At 52.2% G+C, this 14,216-nt stretch overlaps 3 protein-coding genes across 3 annotated transcripts in view; 2 read left to right on the forward strand and 1 right to left on the reverse strand.

The window, feature by feature from the left end:
* Positions 1–5,386, forward strand: part of POSPLADRAFT_1146473 (hypothetical protein) — a gene marked incomplete at both ends in the record, with an annotated part of 6,861 nt that extends 1,475 nt beyond the window's left edge. The window contains 16 exons of the mRNA XM_024485939.1: positions 27–59; positions 113–130; positions 186–236; positions 292–417; positions 480–628; positions 683–755; positions 1,588–1,846; positions 2,400–2,638; positions 2,671–2,862; positions 2,912–3,014; positions 3,177–3,257; positions 3,317–3,788; positions 3,842–4,161; positions 4,473–4,586; positions 4,729–4,860; positions 5,271–5,386. Of these exons, the coding sequence (XP_024337649.1) occupies positions 27–59; positions 113–130; positions 186–236; positions 292–417; positions 480–628; positions 683–755; positions 1,588–1,846; positions 2,400–2,638; positions 2,671–2,862; positions 2,912–3,014; positions 3,177–3,257; positions 3,317–3,788; positions 3,842–4,161; positions 4,473–4,586; positions 4,729–4,860; positions 5,271–5,386 (2,478 nt within the window). The remainder of the gene's footprint in view (positions 1–26; positions 60–112; positions 131–185; positions 237–291; positions 418–479; positions 629–682; positions 756–1,587; positions 1,847–2,399; positions 2,639–2,670; positions 2,863–2,911; positions 3,015–3,176; positions 3,258–3,316; positions 3,789–3,841; positions 4,162–4,472; positions 4,587–4,728; positions 4,861–5,270) is intronic.
* A 2,351-nt stretch (positions 5,387–7,737) lies between these two features.
* On the forward strand, positions 7,738–12,070 carry POSPLADRAFT_1145931 (hypothetical protein; the record flags this gene model as incomplete). Its single annotated transcript, XM_024485857.1, has 11 exons — positions 7,738–7,804; positions 7,907–7,978; positions 8,497–8,687; positions 8,869–8,927; positions 9,002–9,082; positions 9,122–9,315; positions 9,379–9,404; positions 9,470–9,519; positions 9,720–9,889; positions 11,290–11,761; positions 11,818–12,070. Coding segments are annotated over 11 exons (1,635 nt in total), but the record flags the coding sequence as incomplete, so codon positions are not given.
* Positions 12,071–12,970: 900 nt separating this feature from the next.
* On the reverse strand, positions 12,971–14,197 carry POSPLADRAFT_1074735 (hypothetical protein; the record flags this gene model as incomplete). Its single annotated transcript, XM_024482739.1, has 7 exons — positions 12,971–13,405; positions 13,460–13,532; positions 13,587–13,744; positions 13,807–13,932; positions 13,988–14,038; positions 14,094–14,111; positions 14,165–14,197. Coding segments are annotated over 7 exons (768 nt in total), but the record flags the coding sequence as incomplete, so codon positions are not given.
* Between the last annotated feature and the right edge of the window lie 19 nt (positions 14,198–14,216).

Consider the following 14,216-nt stretch of genomic DNA (forward strand, 5'->3'; position numbering starts at 1 on the left):
ACGGAACGGTGACGAATGTGACCGAGTCTTCGAATCCCGATCTCTTCTTTGGACTGAAGGTGTGTCATGTCCCTCGACGCCACGAAGCGATGGTCACTGACTTTGCATTCAGGGTGGCTACAACAACTTCGTGAGTTCTGCATACGCCATGACCCGGGGATACGATCCGATGTGTTCTTGCACAGGGCATAGTCACGACATTCACCTTCCAGACATATCCTCAAGGTCAGGTCTGGGTATGTCGGCCTGTCGTACAAACTATACAACATGTCAAAAGTGTCACATCTGCAGGGCGGTCAGATCACATATCCATCATCGAGCGTCAATAATGTTAGCGCTGCCACGGCAACCTTTTCGTCGAATGTCACCGACCCGAAGGCGGCTATCATCACCACCTACGACTATACCGGTGGGCTGGTGCGTGGATATACTATCTACTGTTCGTCTCATGGAGTCAACGAGATCTGCGATTATATCAGACTCTTGCGTCTGTCATAATCTTCTACGACGCTCCGTCGGGGATTTTTGACGACTTCCTGTCAATACCGGCATTGGCGACCAACGTCAAGACACGTTCTTTCCTATCATTGGTACAGGTCGAGCCGACGCAGGAAACGGCCAACTTCCGGTAATGCATCATGTCATAGGTTATCGTTGCAATGGACTCACATGTGCCTTGCAGCGGATATAAAAATACAGTGCCTCTGACGGAAATCACTCAGGGCATTCTGAACGACGTGCTCACGGAAGCCCAGGTCTGTTCATCGTCAGTCTGACGTTGATGCTTCCTGATAAGATGCCTCTGACAGTATTGGGCCGAACAGTTGCAACTCAACTCGGACCAGATCATCAGTTACGACGTCGAGCCGTTCCTTCCGACCATCCTCACGCACGGAGCCCCGTCGGCATACCCGTGGACGCGCACTGAGCGCTACTTGCCGTTGAACATTTATTTCAGCTGTTCGGACGAGACTTATGACAACGAGTACTATACTGCGATCACGCAGACTCCTCTACCAATACAGGCTCGGGTCTCGCTGGAGATGGCGGTAGGTGCTATGGATCACGCCCATTCTGAAGGAACGCATCAGGTATTGTCCCTGTGTGCGGACAGATCATAACGCACCGATACATTATTTCTCTCCATCATGTGTTTTTAAGCTTCGCTTTTTACGTTCATTGGCTGCACGACTGACCTGTATAAGACTTAGTTGCGTACAAGTAAGACTTGCGATGACGTGATTCCGTACCTGATAATCTTTGAGCATTCTCTCCCGGAAATCCGGGTCGTTCTCCTCGAGCAGCTGCCATGCAGATAATATGTCTTCGCAAGTTTTTGCGAACTGTTGCAGGTCGTTGAGATGGCGTGGATGTTTCTGACCAGAGTTATCCGTCCACGAGTTGAACAGGTATCGGAGAGGCCGATGTGACGGGATGGGCAAAGCGACGATGTAGGAGTGCCCTTCCTGGGGAGGGAACGTGGGAGATACACCCACGCGATGCCCTTCGTGGCCGATTGGGGGATCAACGGCGACACAAAAGTGCCGCCACACCTCGGGCATGTTGTCTACTGTATCACCTCCGAAGGTCGCCATCAAGCAGATTGTTGGGGGAGCCCCCATCTCACCAACTTTCATCACCACACAGGGTCGCATCTTGCCAGGACGTCCCGATGTTGTCGTTGGTCCCAGAGTTGTGAGAGAGGCGTGGAAATTAAGCACCATCTCAAAGGGGGTATTGAGATTAATGCGGGTGCCGTGGATCTCTCCCTTCTGGAAGCTGTTGGAGGCATTGGAAGCAGCTTGCATGGCTGTGGGGAGGAGGGGTGGCGGTGCTTGGCGGGCAGGTAGGGAGACGTCTACTGGGGCTCATCCATTGCGACTTATACTGTGGTTCTATGCAATCGACCCCAAATTGTATACTGAATGATTTGAGCAGAAAGCGGTTCTTCCCACTGCGAGGTCGAAGGACATCTGAATCTAAGATCATGGGCTTTTTTGAATGCACGGCGATTCCTATCTACTCCGTACTAGGCAGCCTAGGAGACCACATTCTCGTCGGGGTTCTCCAGCGCTAGAAGCTGGAGCCTCGAGGCTGAAGGGTCTTTCTTGTCTCATACCCAGCCAGTTTTATCCCACACCCAACCACCGCGGATAAACCGGCTGGGAACGAGACAAGGTCTTTTATGAATCCATGATTCAGACCAATGGGCGTATCGCAAGCGCCCGTATAAGGGAATCCAGGATCTCTGATTTCGGGTCAATACTTTCTGTTTGAGGGGAGGGGGGACAGGGGCTAATAATACTGCGTTCAGGCTGCTGAGGACAGTGGAAGATCACCGTTCGCCTTGCCTCGATAGGTGGAGTGTATACATCGGATTACATCCATGCAGGTTGCAGTCAATGGGTCTCGGCGCGCACCCAGTTTTACTCGAATGCGAAAGGCATATGTGATTCTGGCTTCGAATAATGTGACAACGGATAGTTCCGTTGGGATTTTGCAGCGCTGGGCAGCAGCCGACAGCGATGCCGAGATTGGTGATCAGGTGATGACAGCGCCTCCAATGTTTGGTTCCGTGCCCATTTCCAAGTTGTCCTTCGGCGCAGTGGAGTACCACACCTATGCCAGTCACTTTCCTGTAAACCTGTCCCGCCCGTCTCTCACCCCCAGCCTGTGCTTAACTCAGGACAAGAAACGATGCAGTCAGACCTGCAGGCTAAAACCGGCTATATTCCACGTCACGGCTCATATATCGCGCTATGGCTGGATCCCGTACGCATGGCCGAATCCCTCGACGATCCGCGTCTTACAGCTGTCGCAAGCAAATTGACACCCCGCAAGTATATAGCGTTTGTGGATTCGGTGTGTGCCTAGCGTCGTTGGCCAACCGCTTACTCATTCATGACGATAGGTCTATGACTTTCCTCTTCGTCGTCATCCGTGGCACCGTTGTTTCATACGGTTCGTGGGGGTTGGCATGCCCAAAGATGAGCCAGAGGAATTCAAGACATCGAGTATGTGCACGCCCATCGAGCCCTGTAGCGAACATCCAGCGGGTCGTGAACCCCTTCAAACATCAAAGCCATTCCCATTCCCGAATTGCTATCAGCATTCTTTCGTTTGGGCGACCGTCCGCATACCTACTCGTGACATACATCACGATGATGCTGTAATAGTGTCTTTTGAGGAAAGAGTCAGGCATGAACAATACCTTAGTGAGGATTGGGCGCAGCACCAAGCATTACGCGCACAACAGAGTGAATATAAATTTTGACTTCATATTGCGATGTGAAGTTGACCGTCATCCTATTTCTAGACCCTCCGCCTCCGCCTGTGGAACCGGAGGAGACCCCAACATTCTCAGAGATCGTAGCGAACCCTGACTCATCTGTCCCTCCGAATGACGCTGTGAATGTGCGAGACTGGCTTCAGGCGGTCGACTGCAGCGAGGATCAAGATGGCGCACCATGTCCGCACGAGGATGCTGTCTCTGAGCACTTTGACGCCGCAATCACTGCAGAAGATGACCGTATACCTACGCTCAATAGCGACACTGACACAGAGTACCCCGACAGTGTCGACAGCGATTCCGACGCTGAATTTCTCGTGCTTACTGCTGACAACAATACCGACACTGAGGCCATCGTTGAGGCCGTCCTTGGTCCATTCCGCGCTAAAGTTGATGATATCGATGTTGTGCCCCTTGTCAGCTACTCGTTTGATTTGGCCGAAGGAGGAGAATGCGCTGATCCCCGTGGGTTTATTGAGGAAGCAGAGGCAATGGCTGAGTTCGTTTTACTTCGACCATTTCACCTCACGCGCTAATCGCGATTTTGGCTAGGCTCATCCGGAAAGCACGCGATGGTACGCTGGGTGACCCTCGGGCGGCAACACCTGACAGTTTGGTGCCATTGGCTCAAGATGTGGCCGAGGGCACTACTCCGGAGCCTGATCTGGTACGCGATGAGGCTCCCACCAATGCAGACTCCGGCAATGCTATCACTGAGCATCCTTCGGACACTATGGAGACGGCGATAGAACGTTCAGTTGATACGCCGCCGGAGTCCTCGCCGGAGACTAAGGGCGACACCACCTTACCGGAGGCGCGGTCATTCTGGCGACTGGTACGAATGAAGGGATCACCGCTTTCCTCGACAAAAGGTACGCAGTCGCGCATGTCCCTTTGTACCCCATTCATATGTCCTTACGACTGTCACCCAACAGGCCTGGTGAAGCGGAGTCAGCGTCAGGTCTCCGCGCTGGCAGTTGACATCAAGAGACTCCTTTGTCTTCGAAGCGTTCATGACGACTAGGATTATACCCTGACGACATCCTGGGTCTGAGGTCGTGGCCATTGGGCGGACAGACGGCCAGAAAAGATGATCTACTCGTGCTTTGTGACTGCTATCGATGTTAGTTGTGACATATTCGTAGCTGTTTTGAAAACACCTTCTATCTAATCAATAATGCAGCATTCGTTGCTGGTTTCTTTTCGAAGGCTCCGACCGCTGCTTACGGTCTTGACGCACCACGCACCCGCGATCTACTGGCAATCTGGATTTACAAGTGCGGGAATATGCTACCGGGTAAGTGGGATAGAATTGCAATGCACTGCGGCCGAGGGCACTCATTCCAACATTCCACTCGCACGCATGTCGGACCAAACTTCCAAAGGCACCCAAGGCATCTGTTGTCAACGCCTTCTGGTACCACACACGCTACCTGCAGCCTGGAATACGGGAACAATGCGACCTCTCAGCTGGCTGGAGACTTCTCGGCGATATTATGCACCATCTTCCTCGGCGCTCGTCAGAATTCGCTGGAAGATGCCTGCGGATACAGGTACCGTGGCCTCAGATGGTGAGTCAAGTAGGCCGAAAAGGGCAGTGCGCGATCCGGAATAGGCAATGGCTTCTTGCTTCGGTCCCTGCTTTTAAGAGAATGGAGACCACACCGATCAGATCACGCAATTCGCGAACACGACGGTCGTTCGTTCTTGTGTTGCAGAGCTTATGATTGGATAGAAGGCTCCCTATGAAGGGGTTCTGGTGCATCAGGGCTCGGCGGCCTTCTGAGACCTGCATGCAATCTCGAAGCATATGAGAGATCTAGCCTGACATCCGTGTGCCTGCTCAGCGTGTGGTCGTAGACGATGACGAGAGCGCGCACTAGGAATGCCGCATGTCCTGGTATCTGGTTAGGTGGGAGACGATGCGAAGCCCGGAGTCGGCGATGCTGCCATGCGGTGCTACTGCTCATTAGTACCGCAGGGACGGCGGAGTTAATTCTCAATCATAGCAGGATTGCAAGGCCATCAAGAGATACGAGTGACCAAAAGGAGTCGGCGTGCAGCGAAAGCAGGCAGATTGTTTCCGGCATTGTGTAATAGATGCCATTGATTTAAGATATGTAGTTATGCGAAGGTTCGCAGGCCACTTATTGGTGCGGGATGTCCACGCCGCCCCTTAGGCTCATGTAGAATTGGCTGGGCGAGTATCTCACGCCCAAGCAGCTCCGACGACACGACGTTGGAAGCTGTGGCATCTCTCCGAAGCACTTCGGATAACGTTTCCGTATGTAAATCATGCGGTACTTACTATATCTGGGCCTGATCTTTGGTCACCGGCCGTCGGGCTCGCATAGGATGATGCAGGGGATCTGGGGCCCATAGCTCTAAGGACAGTTAGCTCAGCGCTCACGTTCATGGCAGCGCATTCTTCAAATTTCATCCAATTCCATGAACTTTCAAACAAGGTTACTTGAGTGACCCAGTACGGGAAGGTTGCCGAGATCATGGCCATATCCAGTATCTCGTAGTGTAGCGCTGCGAGGCGAAATAAAATACAGTATAGCTGATCACTCGCAGTCATAAAACAAATAGGAACGTTCCCTTTTGTGAGCCAATCCGTTGTAGGCTCAGGCTTTACTCCAGTCAATATATTCCGAGTAGGCATCCATGAAGCCATACCCCGTACGAGAATAGCATCAATGCTCGTCATCATGCACTTTGCGGAGACGAACCGCTCGGAGAATGCTTGTTGAGACCGCAGTAATCCGGGCGCTGATACGACGTACATTCGCAGGGAACCAAGCTTTAGGGAGATACATCAGCATTGCGTTAAACGTCGTGCATGGCCACGCACCTTTTGGTGAGCCAGATGAAGCATTGACAGCATCCTTTTCTGTGTGTCGATAGATCAGCCTCAGGCACGAGCGGTCTGTTCTCTGTCTCGAGTAGTACCACGGGCGGCATATTGGAAAGATGTTCGGTTGCTGTTGCTGTGATGGCTGAGTCGCTCGCAGACAAGCACTGAGCAGAAGCGTGCTCTGCCGCAGGCACCTGGACAAAGGTCTCACACGAGGGTCGTCAACGCATTCCGCCATCTTGACTAGCCAAAGAGCGAGATATGTGCCATATGTTGGATCAAATTCAATTGTCGGCAAACCTGACGGCAAGTCCGGCAGCATGGAGAGCGCGGAAAGGAATGCGCCATGCGATGAACGAGCAGCGGTGGGGGGAGATGCTCAAGAGACGTGTGGTGTATCTTACGGCAATTGCCGGACGTACTTAGTCAGCGCATGAATGGACCCACGCGGACAAACATACTTACGCCATATATAGGATCGTACGCGCTATTGTCCCAATTGGATCGATCTGCTCAGTACCAACTGCTATGATGACTCTTGTGTCCTTCCACATCATCATGATGTGTTCAATCTCACGACCATCACCAGGCTCTTGTTACTTACGGTGGAGAATGAAGTCCTCAATCGTTTCGTTTTGTCTTGTCGATAAACAGGAAATACTGGTCTGGCATTGGCGCTGACTGCTCGTGACCAAGACCAGTCTCCTATATTTCGGCCCCACCAATAAGAATTAAAGTCCTCAAAAAAGCACTGAATGATTGTGCCTCATTAGCCTGCTCGGTGCAGACTATGCCGGGAGCCGATCAGCTGGTACGCCATATCATTCTATATTGTGGGTGTGCATTCAGTACACTGACGATTTCATTAGTCTATGCTAGTCTATGCTGGTGCTCATAGGCTCCTGAAAATCAAGTAAGAAGACATCCTGCTCTACCTCCACTGACGTTTGGGGTCATGATGACCCACCTTAGGATCGACCAGGAGCTTATCGGTTAGTATTGAGCAGGCACACGGATGCTAGGCTAGATCCCTCATACGCTTTGAGGTTGCACGCAGGTCTCAGAAGGCCGCCGAGCCCTGATGCACCAGAACCCCTTCATAGGGAGCCTTCTATCCAATCATAAGCTCTGCAACACAAGAACGAACGACCGTCGTGTTCGCGAATTGCGTGATCTGATCGGTGTGGTCTCCATTCTCTTAAAAGCAGGGACCGAAGCAAGAAGCCATTGCCTATTCCGGATCGCGCACTGCCCTTTTCGGCCTACTTGACTCACCATCTGAGGCCACGGTACCTGTATCCGCAGGCATCTTCCAGCGAATTCTGACGAGCGCCGAGGAAGATGGTGCATAATATCGCCGAGAAGTCTCCAGCCAGCTGAGAGGTCGCATTGTTCCCGTATTCCAGGCTGCAGGTAGCGTGTGTGATACCAGAGAAGGCGCTGGCATTAGATCTTCGTGTTCCATTTCCATTGGCTTGGTCCAGGGTCTCTCTTGCTGGTTTAGCTTGCGCGCGAGTGCAGCGTTGGAATTAGTATCCTCCGCCGCCGTGCATTGAGGCAAACGTGACTTTCAAACATAGGCTAGCTTCTAGCCAAGCGTACGGTAAAGTTTTCCGCACTCGTCAATTTAGATCGCCAGTCAATCACCGCCGTCGCGGGTACGTTACTCAATGGGTGCGTGCAGTCCGCAAATAACCGTCGTAGCAGGATCAGCGTCACAAATTACGCCGTCGCAGCAGTCTCTACAAATTCAAAAACAGCCATTGGGCCTTCGAAACGAAATCAGCATGGCATTAACGGAACAAAATGGTCTTCTGGAAACAAGGCTACGGGTATGTCACGACTAACATCGATAGCAGCCACAAAGCGCGAGAAGATCATCTTCTCTGGCCGTCTGTCCACCCAATGGCCAGGAGGCCGGAACTAGAATCTCTCCGGGGTATAATCTTAGTCGTCACGAACGTCGCGAAGCTAAAGGAGCCTCCTGATGTCGGCCGCCAGCGCGGAGACCTGATGCTGACCTCGCTTCACCGGGCCCGTTGAGTGTCGGTCTTGAGCATACATTGATAAGACACACAGGAACGTGCAACTGCGCACCTTTCAACGAGGAAAGCAAAGCCCTGGTGCCGCCTCTTCTTCGTTCATTCCACGCGCCAGAACCCGGGCCGTCGACCAAATATTGAATAAACGGCATCGTCAGGTTCTGCCGCCCCATGATCTCCCAGCATGCTGTTCTGTTGCGTGCTTTTCGGATGAGCCCAGCTGAAATCACCATCAGCGCATGAGGAAGTGAACAGGTCTTAGCAAAACAAACTCAGTCATTGCTTCTGTTTCCTCGATAAAGCCATAGGGGTTAGCGCATTCTCATCCGTAGACGGAAAGCGTGCCGTTGTTGTCGACATCGTCAAGGTACTTTGTGTCAGTGGCGCCATTGAGCGTAAATGTGTGATCGTCTTCTGTGGTGATGGCGGCTTCAAGGTGCCTAGAGACAATGACTTCGTGCATACGCCGGGCATCATCTTCATCTTCACTACAGGCTACGTCAGGGCATTGAAGGACGAACTCTGGCTTGGGTACGGGTCGTACCCAAGCCAGAGTCCGTCCGATCCGGGATCACCCTGATGCGAAGTGCCTTTGGCATTCTACTCAAAGGAAACATTCCCTTGGCGTCGCTATACTTTACGTCGTTAGACGGCTTGCTACGAGATACGAGATAAAATAGCTTCACTGCACTTCATCGCCGATGTACCACCTCCAACACATTAATGTAACGACCGAAATGTATGCCTTCTCATCTGTAATTAGGAATACCGCGCCCGTCAATCGGCTGCATAAAGCTGAAACTCCCATGGCAGCCTCTGTTTTGGCCCGTCCTCGCTGAACCATATTCGCCTCAATCGGCATGTCGCGTATACCTTGACGTACGAGACGTACGAGTACGTCCCTGCAGGTACCTGGTTGAACCCCGTCTGTAGAACGCGCTGGCTGGCCGATGACGCGGTCGGTAAGGGCACGTCACCGTCGTCGTCGTCGTCGCTGTCCGGTAAATCCGCGTCCTCGTCTCCGTCGGGGCGCAAGAGAGAAGCGGACAAGAAGTGTGGAAGCAATGTGGGGAGGTTCAGGTTGATCGTACACCACGATGTGAGAGGGCGGGAGGAGGACGACGGTAGTAAGAGGGGTAAATGAAGAAGGGGAGGATTTCCCATGCGGAGGCATGGCTCTCTCTGTTCAGCACTTGTCTCAGTACGACTGAGCAAGGTACGACGTGAAGCAAAGTAAATAGTTATGATCTCACACCAGGATTCCTGGCAATCTCGGAATAGGCTGGCCAGAAATCCCAGTACCGTTCCGACTTTGGGGTAGTGGGGCTGCTGTGAGACCCAACAACCCGACATCCTGTGCCGTTGCGGGGGTAACACAGCTAATGGGCTGAATTTCGAGCTGATGGAGCCCGATATTGGAACGTTATGCAGAAATTAAGCGACATCAAGGCCACCATACTTGTTCGAACGATTTGAACACAAAGGTACGGTACCTGGAATGTAGAGCATCTAACCACACCCTCTCTGCCAGACTGGTCAACCAATCCGATCTCCAAGGAGAATTCACGGCCCATGTTGCGAACTTGGAAGTGGATCCAGGGATGCTTCATGCCGAGATGTCCACTAGGACCGTTGGCATCGCGAAATGGAGGGCAGCGGATGAAAGTTGTGCGAAGAGTAGGGGATTGGATATGCAGAACGGTCTGTTGTAGAGCATAGTCCGGTGCGCCTTGCTCGTTGGTAGAAGGTGAGACCAGAATAGCCGGTAGTTGTGGATGTGGCAGAGACGTCGCGTCGTTGCAAAAGCATATGAACGAATCTGATGGTAATGACTTGTCTGTGCTTGACAAGAAAGTACTAAGAGGCTCGCTCCCCGTGGACGAGAATATAGAGACAAGGCTAGGCTGAACAGCAGAAGAGAACATAGAGGCGTGGGAATCAACTATGGCCGCGTCAAGAGCACGGATGAGCAATCGACTCGTTTGCAGGATTCCTTTCATGCTGTATCGAGATCGATCGTGGCAAACTCGGGTTTCAACCACGACTTGTTATGATGTCTCACGCGATACCCTGTTGTTTCTCTCAATCCATGCGAAGGGTAAACCAGTAGAATCCCGTCGAGACCCATTGTGTATGTACAGCGTTGTTGACTTCGATTCCTCGCACACTGTCTCTCGTCCAATGCAGTACGTCGTCACGCCTGCATAATTCACCGACCTCATTGGCTGCTTCCCCCTTCGCGAGGCGAGAACGTGATCAGATCATAGGGTCATCATGCTTAGTCATAGGCAACCGTTTCTGCGTCCTTCCCAGCCACATCCGGGTGCTTCAAAAGCAGCGGATTGTCGCTTCGAAAGAAGCGACATTTAAGCGGCAACTTTATACGCACCTAGTTTCGGAAACGGCTGTAGCACACGCAGCCGCGCACATGGTGCAAAGTTGTTACAGGAACTGCACACTGCTATACTCAGGATAGGCAACGATGCAGTCAGACCTGCAGGCTAAAACCGGCTATATTCCACGTCACGGCTCATATATCGCGCTATGGCTGGATCCCGTACGCATGGCCGAATCCCTCGACGATCCGCGTCTTACAGCTGTCGCAAGCAAATTGACACCCCGCAAGTATATAGCGTTTGTAAATTCGGTGTGTGCCTAGCGTCGTTGGCCAACCGCTTACTCATTCATGACGATAGGTCTATGACTTTCCTCTTCGTCGTCATCCGTGGCACCGTTGTTTCATACGGTTCGTGGGGGTTGGCATGCCCAAAGATGAGCCAGAGGAATTCAAGACATCGAGTATGTGCACGCCCATCGAGCCCTGTAGCGAACATCCAGCGGGTCGTGAACCCCTTCAAACATCAAAGCCATTCCCATTCCCGAATTGCTATCAGCATTCTTTTGTTTGGGCGACCGTCCGCATACCTACTCGTGACATACATCACGATGATGCTGTAATAGTGTCTTTTGAGGAAAGGACGAGACATAAACAATACCTTAGTGAGGATTGGGCGCAGCACCAAGCATTCCGCGCACAGCAGAGTGAATTTAAATTTTGACTTCATATTGCGATGTGAAGTTGACCGTCACCCTATTTCTAGACCCTCCGCCTCCGCCTGTGGAAACGGAGGAGACCCCAACATTGTCTGACGTCGCAGCCAGCCCTGACTCACCTGTCCCTCCTATTGACGCCGTGAATGTGCAAGACTGGCTTCAGGCGGTCGACTGCAGCGAGGATCAAGATGGCGCGCTATGTCCGCACGAGGATGCTGTCTCTGAGCACTTTGACGCCGCAATCACTACAGAAGATGATCGTATACCTACGCTCAATAGCGACACTGACACAGAGTACCCCGACAGTGTCGACAGCGATTCCGACGCTGAATTTCTCGTGCTTAATCCTGACAGCGATGCCGACACTGATGCCATCGTTGAGGCCGTCCTTGGTCCATTCCGTGCTAAAGTTGATGATATCGATGTCGTGCCCCTTGTCAGCTACTCGTTCGATTTGGCCGAAGGAGGAGAATGCGCTGATCCCCGTGGGTTTATTGAGGAAGCAGAGGCAATGGCTGAGTTCGTTTTACTTGGACCTTTGCACCTTCTCATGCGCTGATTACGTTTTTGGCTAGGCTCATCCGGAAAGCACGCGATGGTACGCTGGGTGACCCCCGGGCGGCAACACCGGACGGCATATTGCCGTTGGCTCAAGATTTGCCCGATGGCCCTTCTACGGAGCCTACCAACCCGAACTCCGACAGAGTTACCATCAACCATCTCTCGGACATTCAAGAGACAGAGGTGGGGCGCTCAGTTGATACGCCGCTCGAGGCCTCATCAGAGGCTCAGAGCAAGACTGCCTTACTGGAGGCGCAGTCATTCTGACGACTGGTACGAGTAAAGAAGGGTGGCACGAGATCTCCGCTCCCCTCGACAAAAGGTGCGCAGTTGTGCATGTCCCTTTATTCCTTGTTGATGTGTTTATAAGACCGTCATCCAACAGGTTCGGTGAACCAAGGTCAGCATCAGGTCTCCGCACTGGCGGTCAACATTAGGGGACTCTTTTGCCTTAGAAATAGTCATGATGACTAGGATCATGCCCCGACGACATTCTGACTCTGACCTCCTGGCCGTCGGGCGGACCGACGGCCAGAGAAAAGACGATCTGATCATGCTTTGTGATTGCTATCAATGTTATGTTTTGTGAAAATTCTCTATCTAATCATATCAATGCAGCGTTCGCTGCTGATTTCGTTTCGAAGGCCCAATAGCCATAGGGCACGCACGCATGGGCAGTGGCCTGTTTTTATCGTTAAGCTTCACTTTTATCAGCGCGGCAGCACGATTGACCAGAGGCCACATAGCCCGACCAGGATGACTACAGACCAAAAAGCTAGCAGCCTCTGCCGAGCGCTGAGACGGGTTGTAGAACGCGCATCCGCGTACATGGTGCAAGGTCGTCATAGGAACTGCATTTACATTGGTCGAGCATCTTTTGAAAAGAATTAGTGATATTTGTTGAGTTGTGGGAGTGTCGAGAAAGTGCGTACCTACCATACACGGAATCAAGGCGTCACAGCTGGGCCGCTGAACGGCCAGGTATCAATTCTGGGCCGTGTTGAAGCTCTTTGAGAGTCTTCTATATCCTCGTCGTAGCTCAACATTTCGAGGAATTTCATTCTATGATGCGCCGTTCTCCTGCGGCTACACTGTCAACTTTAATGCTGTGCTGCGATGACCGTGGAAATGATTTCCTCTAATCCAGGATAGCAATCATGAGCCTATACAGACTCAAATATAAGCCCATACATCAATTGGTCACGCTGGCACCTTCCATTCAGCTGCAAGACCCATCACATTATTTGGATCGTATGTCCGCTTCAGCTCCACGAGCGTCGGCAGCGCGGTGCCCTAGATTTCCGAGATCGGTGTCCCGTACAGCGAATAATTCGGGTAGTGCGGCGCGCCTGAGATGTTCGTTTGTCCCTCCGCCACCGCAGCAGACGTCAGATTTGTCGCAGTCTGCGTGATCGCAGTATAGTAGTCGCTGTCATAAGTCTCGTCCGACCAGCTGAAATATATGTTCAACGGCAGGTAGCGCTCAGTGCGTGTCCACGGGTATGCCGACGGGCCTCCGTGCGTGAGAATAGTCGGAAGGAACGGCTCGACGTCGTAACTGATGATCTGGTCCGAGTCGAGTTGCAGCTGTTCGCCCCAATACTGTCGGAGGCATCTTATCAGGACGCATCAACGTTAGACTGAAGATGAACAGACCTGAGCTTCCGTGAGCACGTCGTTCAGAATGCCCTCGGTGATCTCCGTCAAAGGCACTGTATTGTAATATCCGCTGCAAGGCACATGTGAGTCCATTGCAACGATAACCCATGACGTGGTGCATTACCGGAAGTTGGCTGTTTCCTGCGTCGGCTCGACTTGTACCAAGGATAGGAAAGACCGTGTCTTGACGTTGGTCGCCAATGCCGGTATTGACAGGAAGTCGTCAAAAATCCCCGACGGAGGATTAGGAGCATCGTAGAAGATTATGACAGACGCAAGAATCTGATATTATCGCATATTCCGTTGACTCCATGAGACGAACAGTAGATAGTATATCCACGCACCAGCCCACCGGTATAGTCGTAGGTGGTGATGATAGCCGCCTTCGGGTCGGTGACATTCGACGAAAAGGTTGCCGTGGCAGCGCTAACATTATTGACGCTCGATGATGGATATGTGATCTGACCGCCCTGCAGATGTGACACTTTTGACATGTTGTATAGTTTGTACGACAGGCCGACATACCCAGACCTGACCTTGAGGATATGTCTGGAAGGTGAATGTCGTGACTATGCCCTGTGCAAGAACACATCGGATCGTATCCCCGGGTCATGGCGTATGCAGAACTCACGAAGTTGTTGTAGCCACCCTGAATGCAAAGTCAGTGACCATCGCTTCGTGGCGTCGAGGGACATGACACACCTTCAGTCCAAAGAAGAGATCGGGATTCGAAGACTCGGTCACATTCGTCACC

This window comes from Postia placenta (genome assembly GCF_002117355.1).
Source record: "Postia placenta MAD-698-R-SB12 unplaced genomic scaffold POSPLAscaffold_9, whole genome shotgun sequence".
Classification (NCBI taxonomy): domain Eukaryota; kingdom Fungi; phylum Basidiomycota; class Agaricomycetes; order Polyporales; family Adustoporiaceae; genus Rhodonia; species Rhodonia placenta.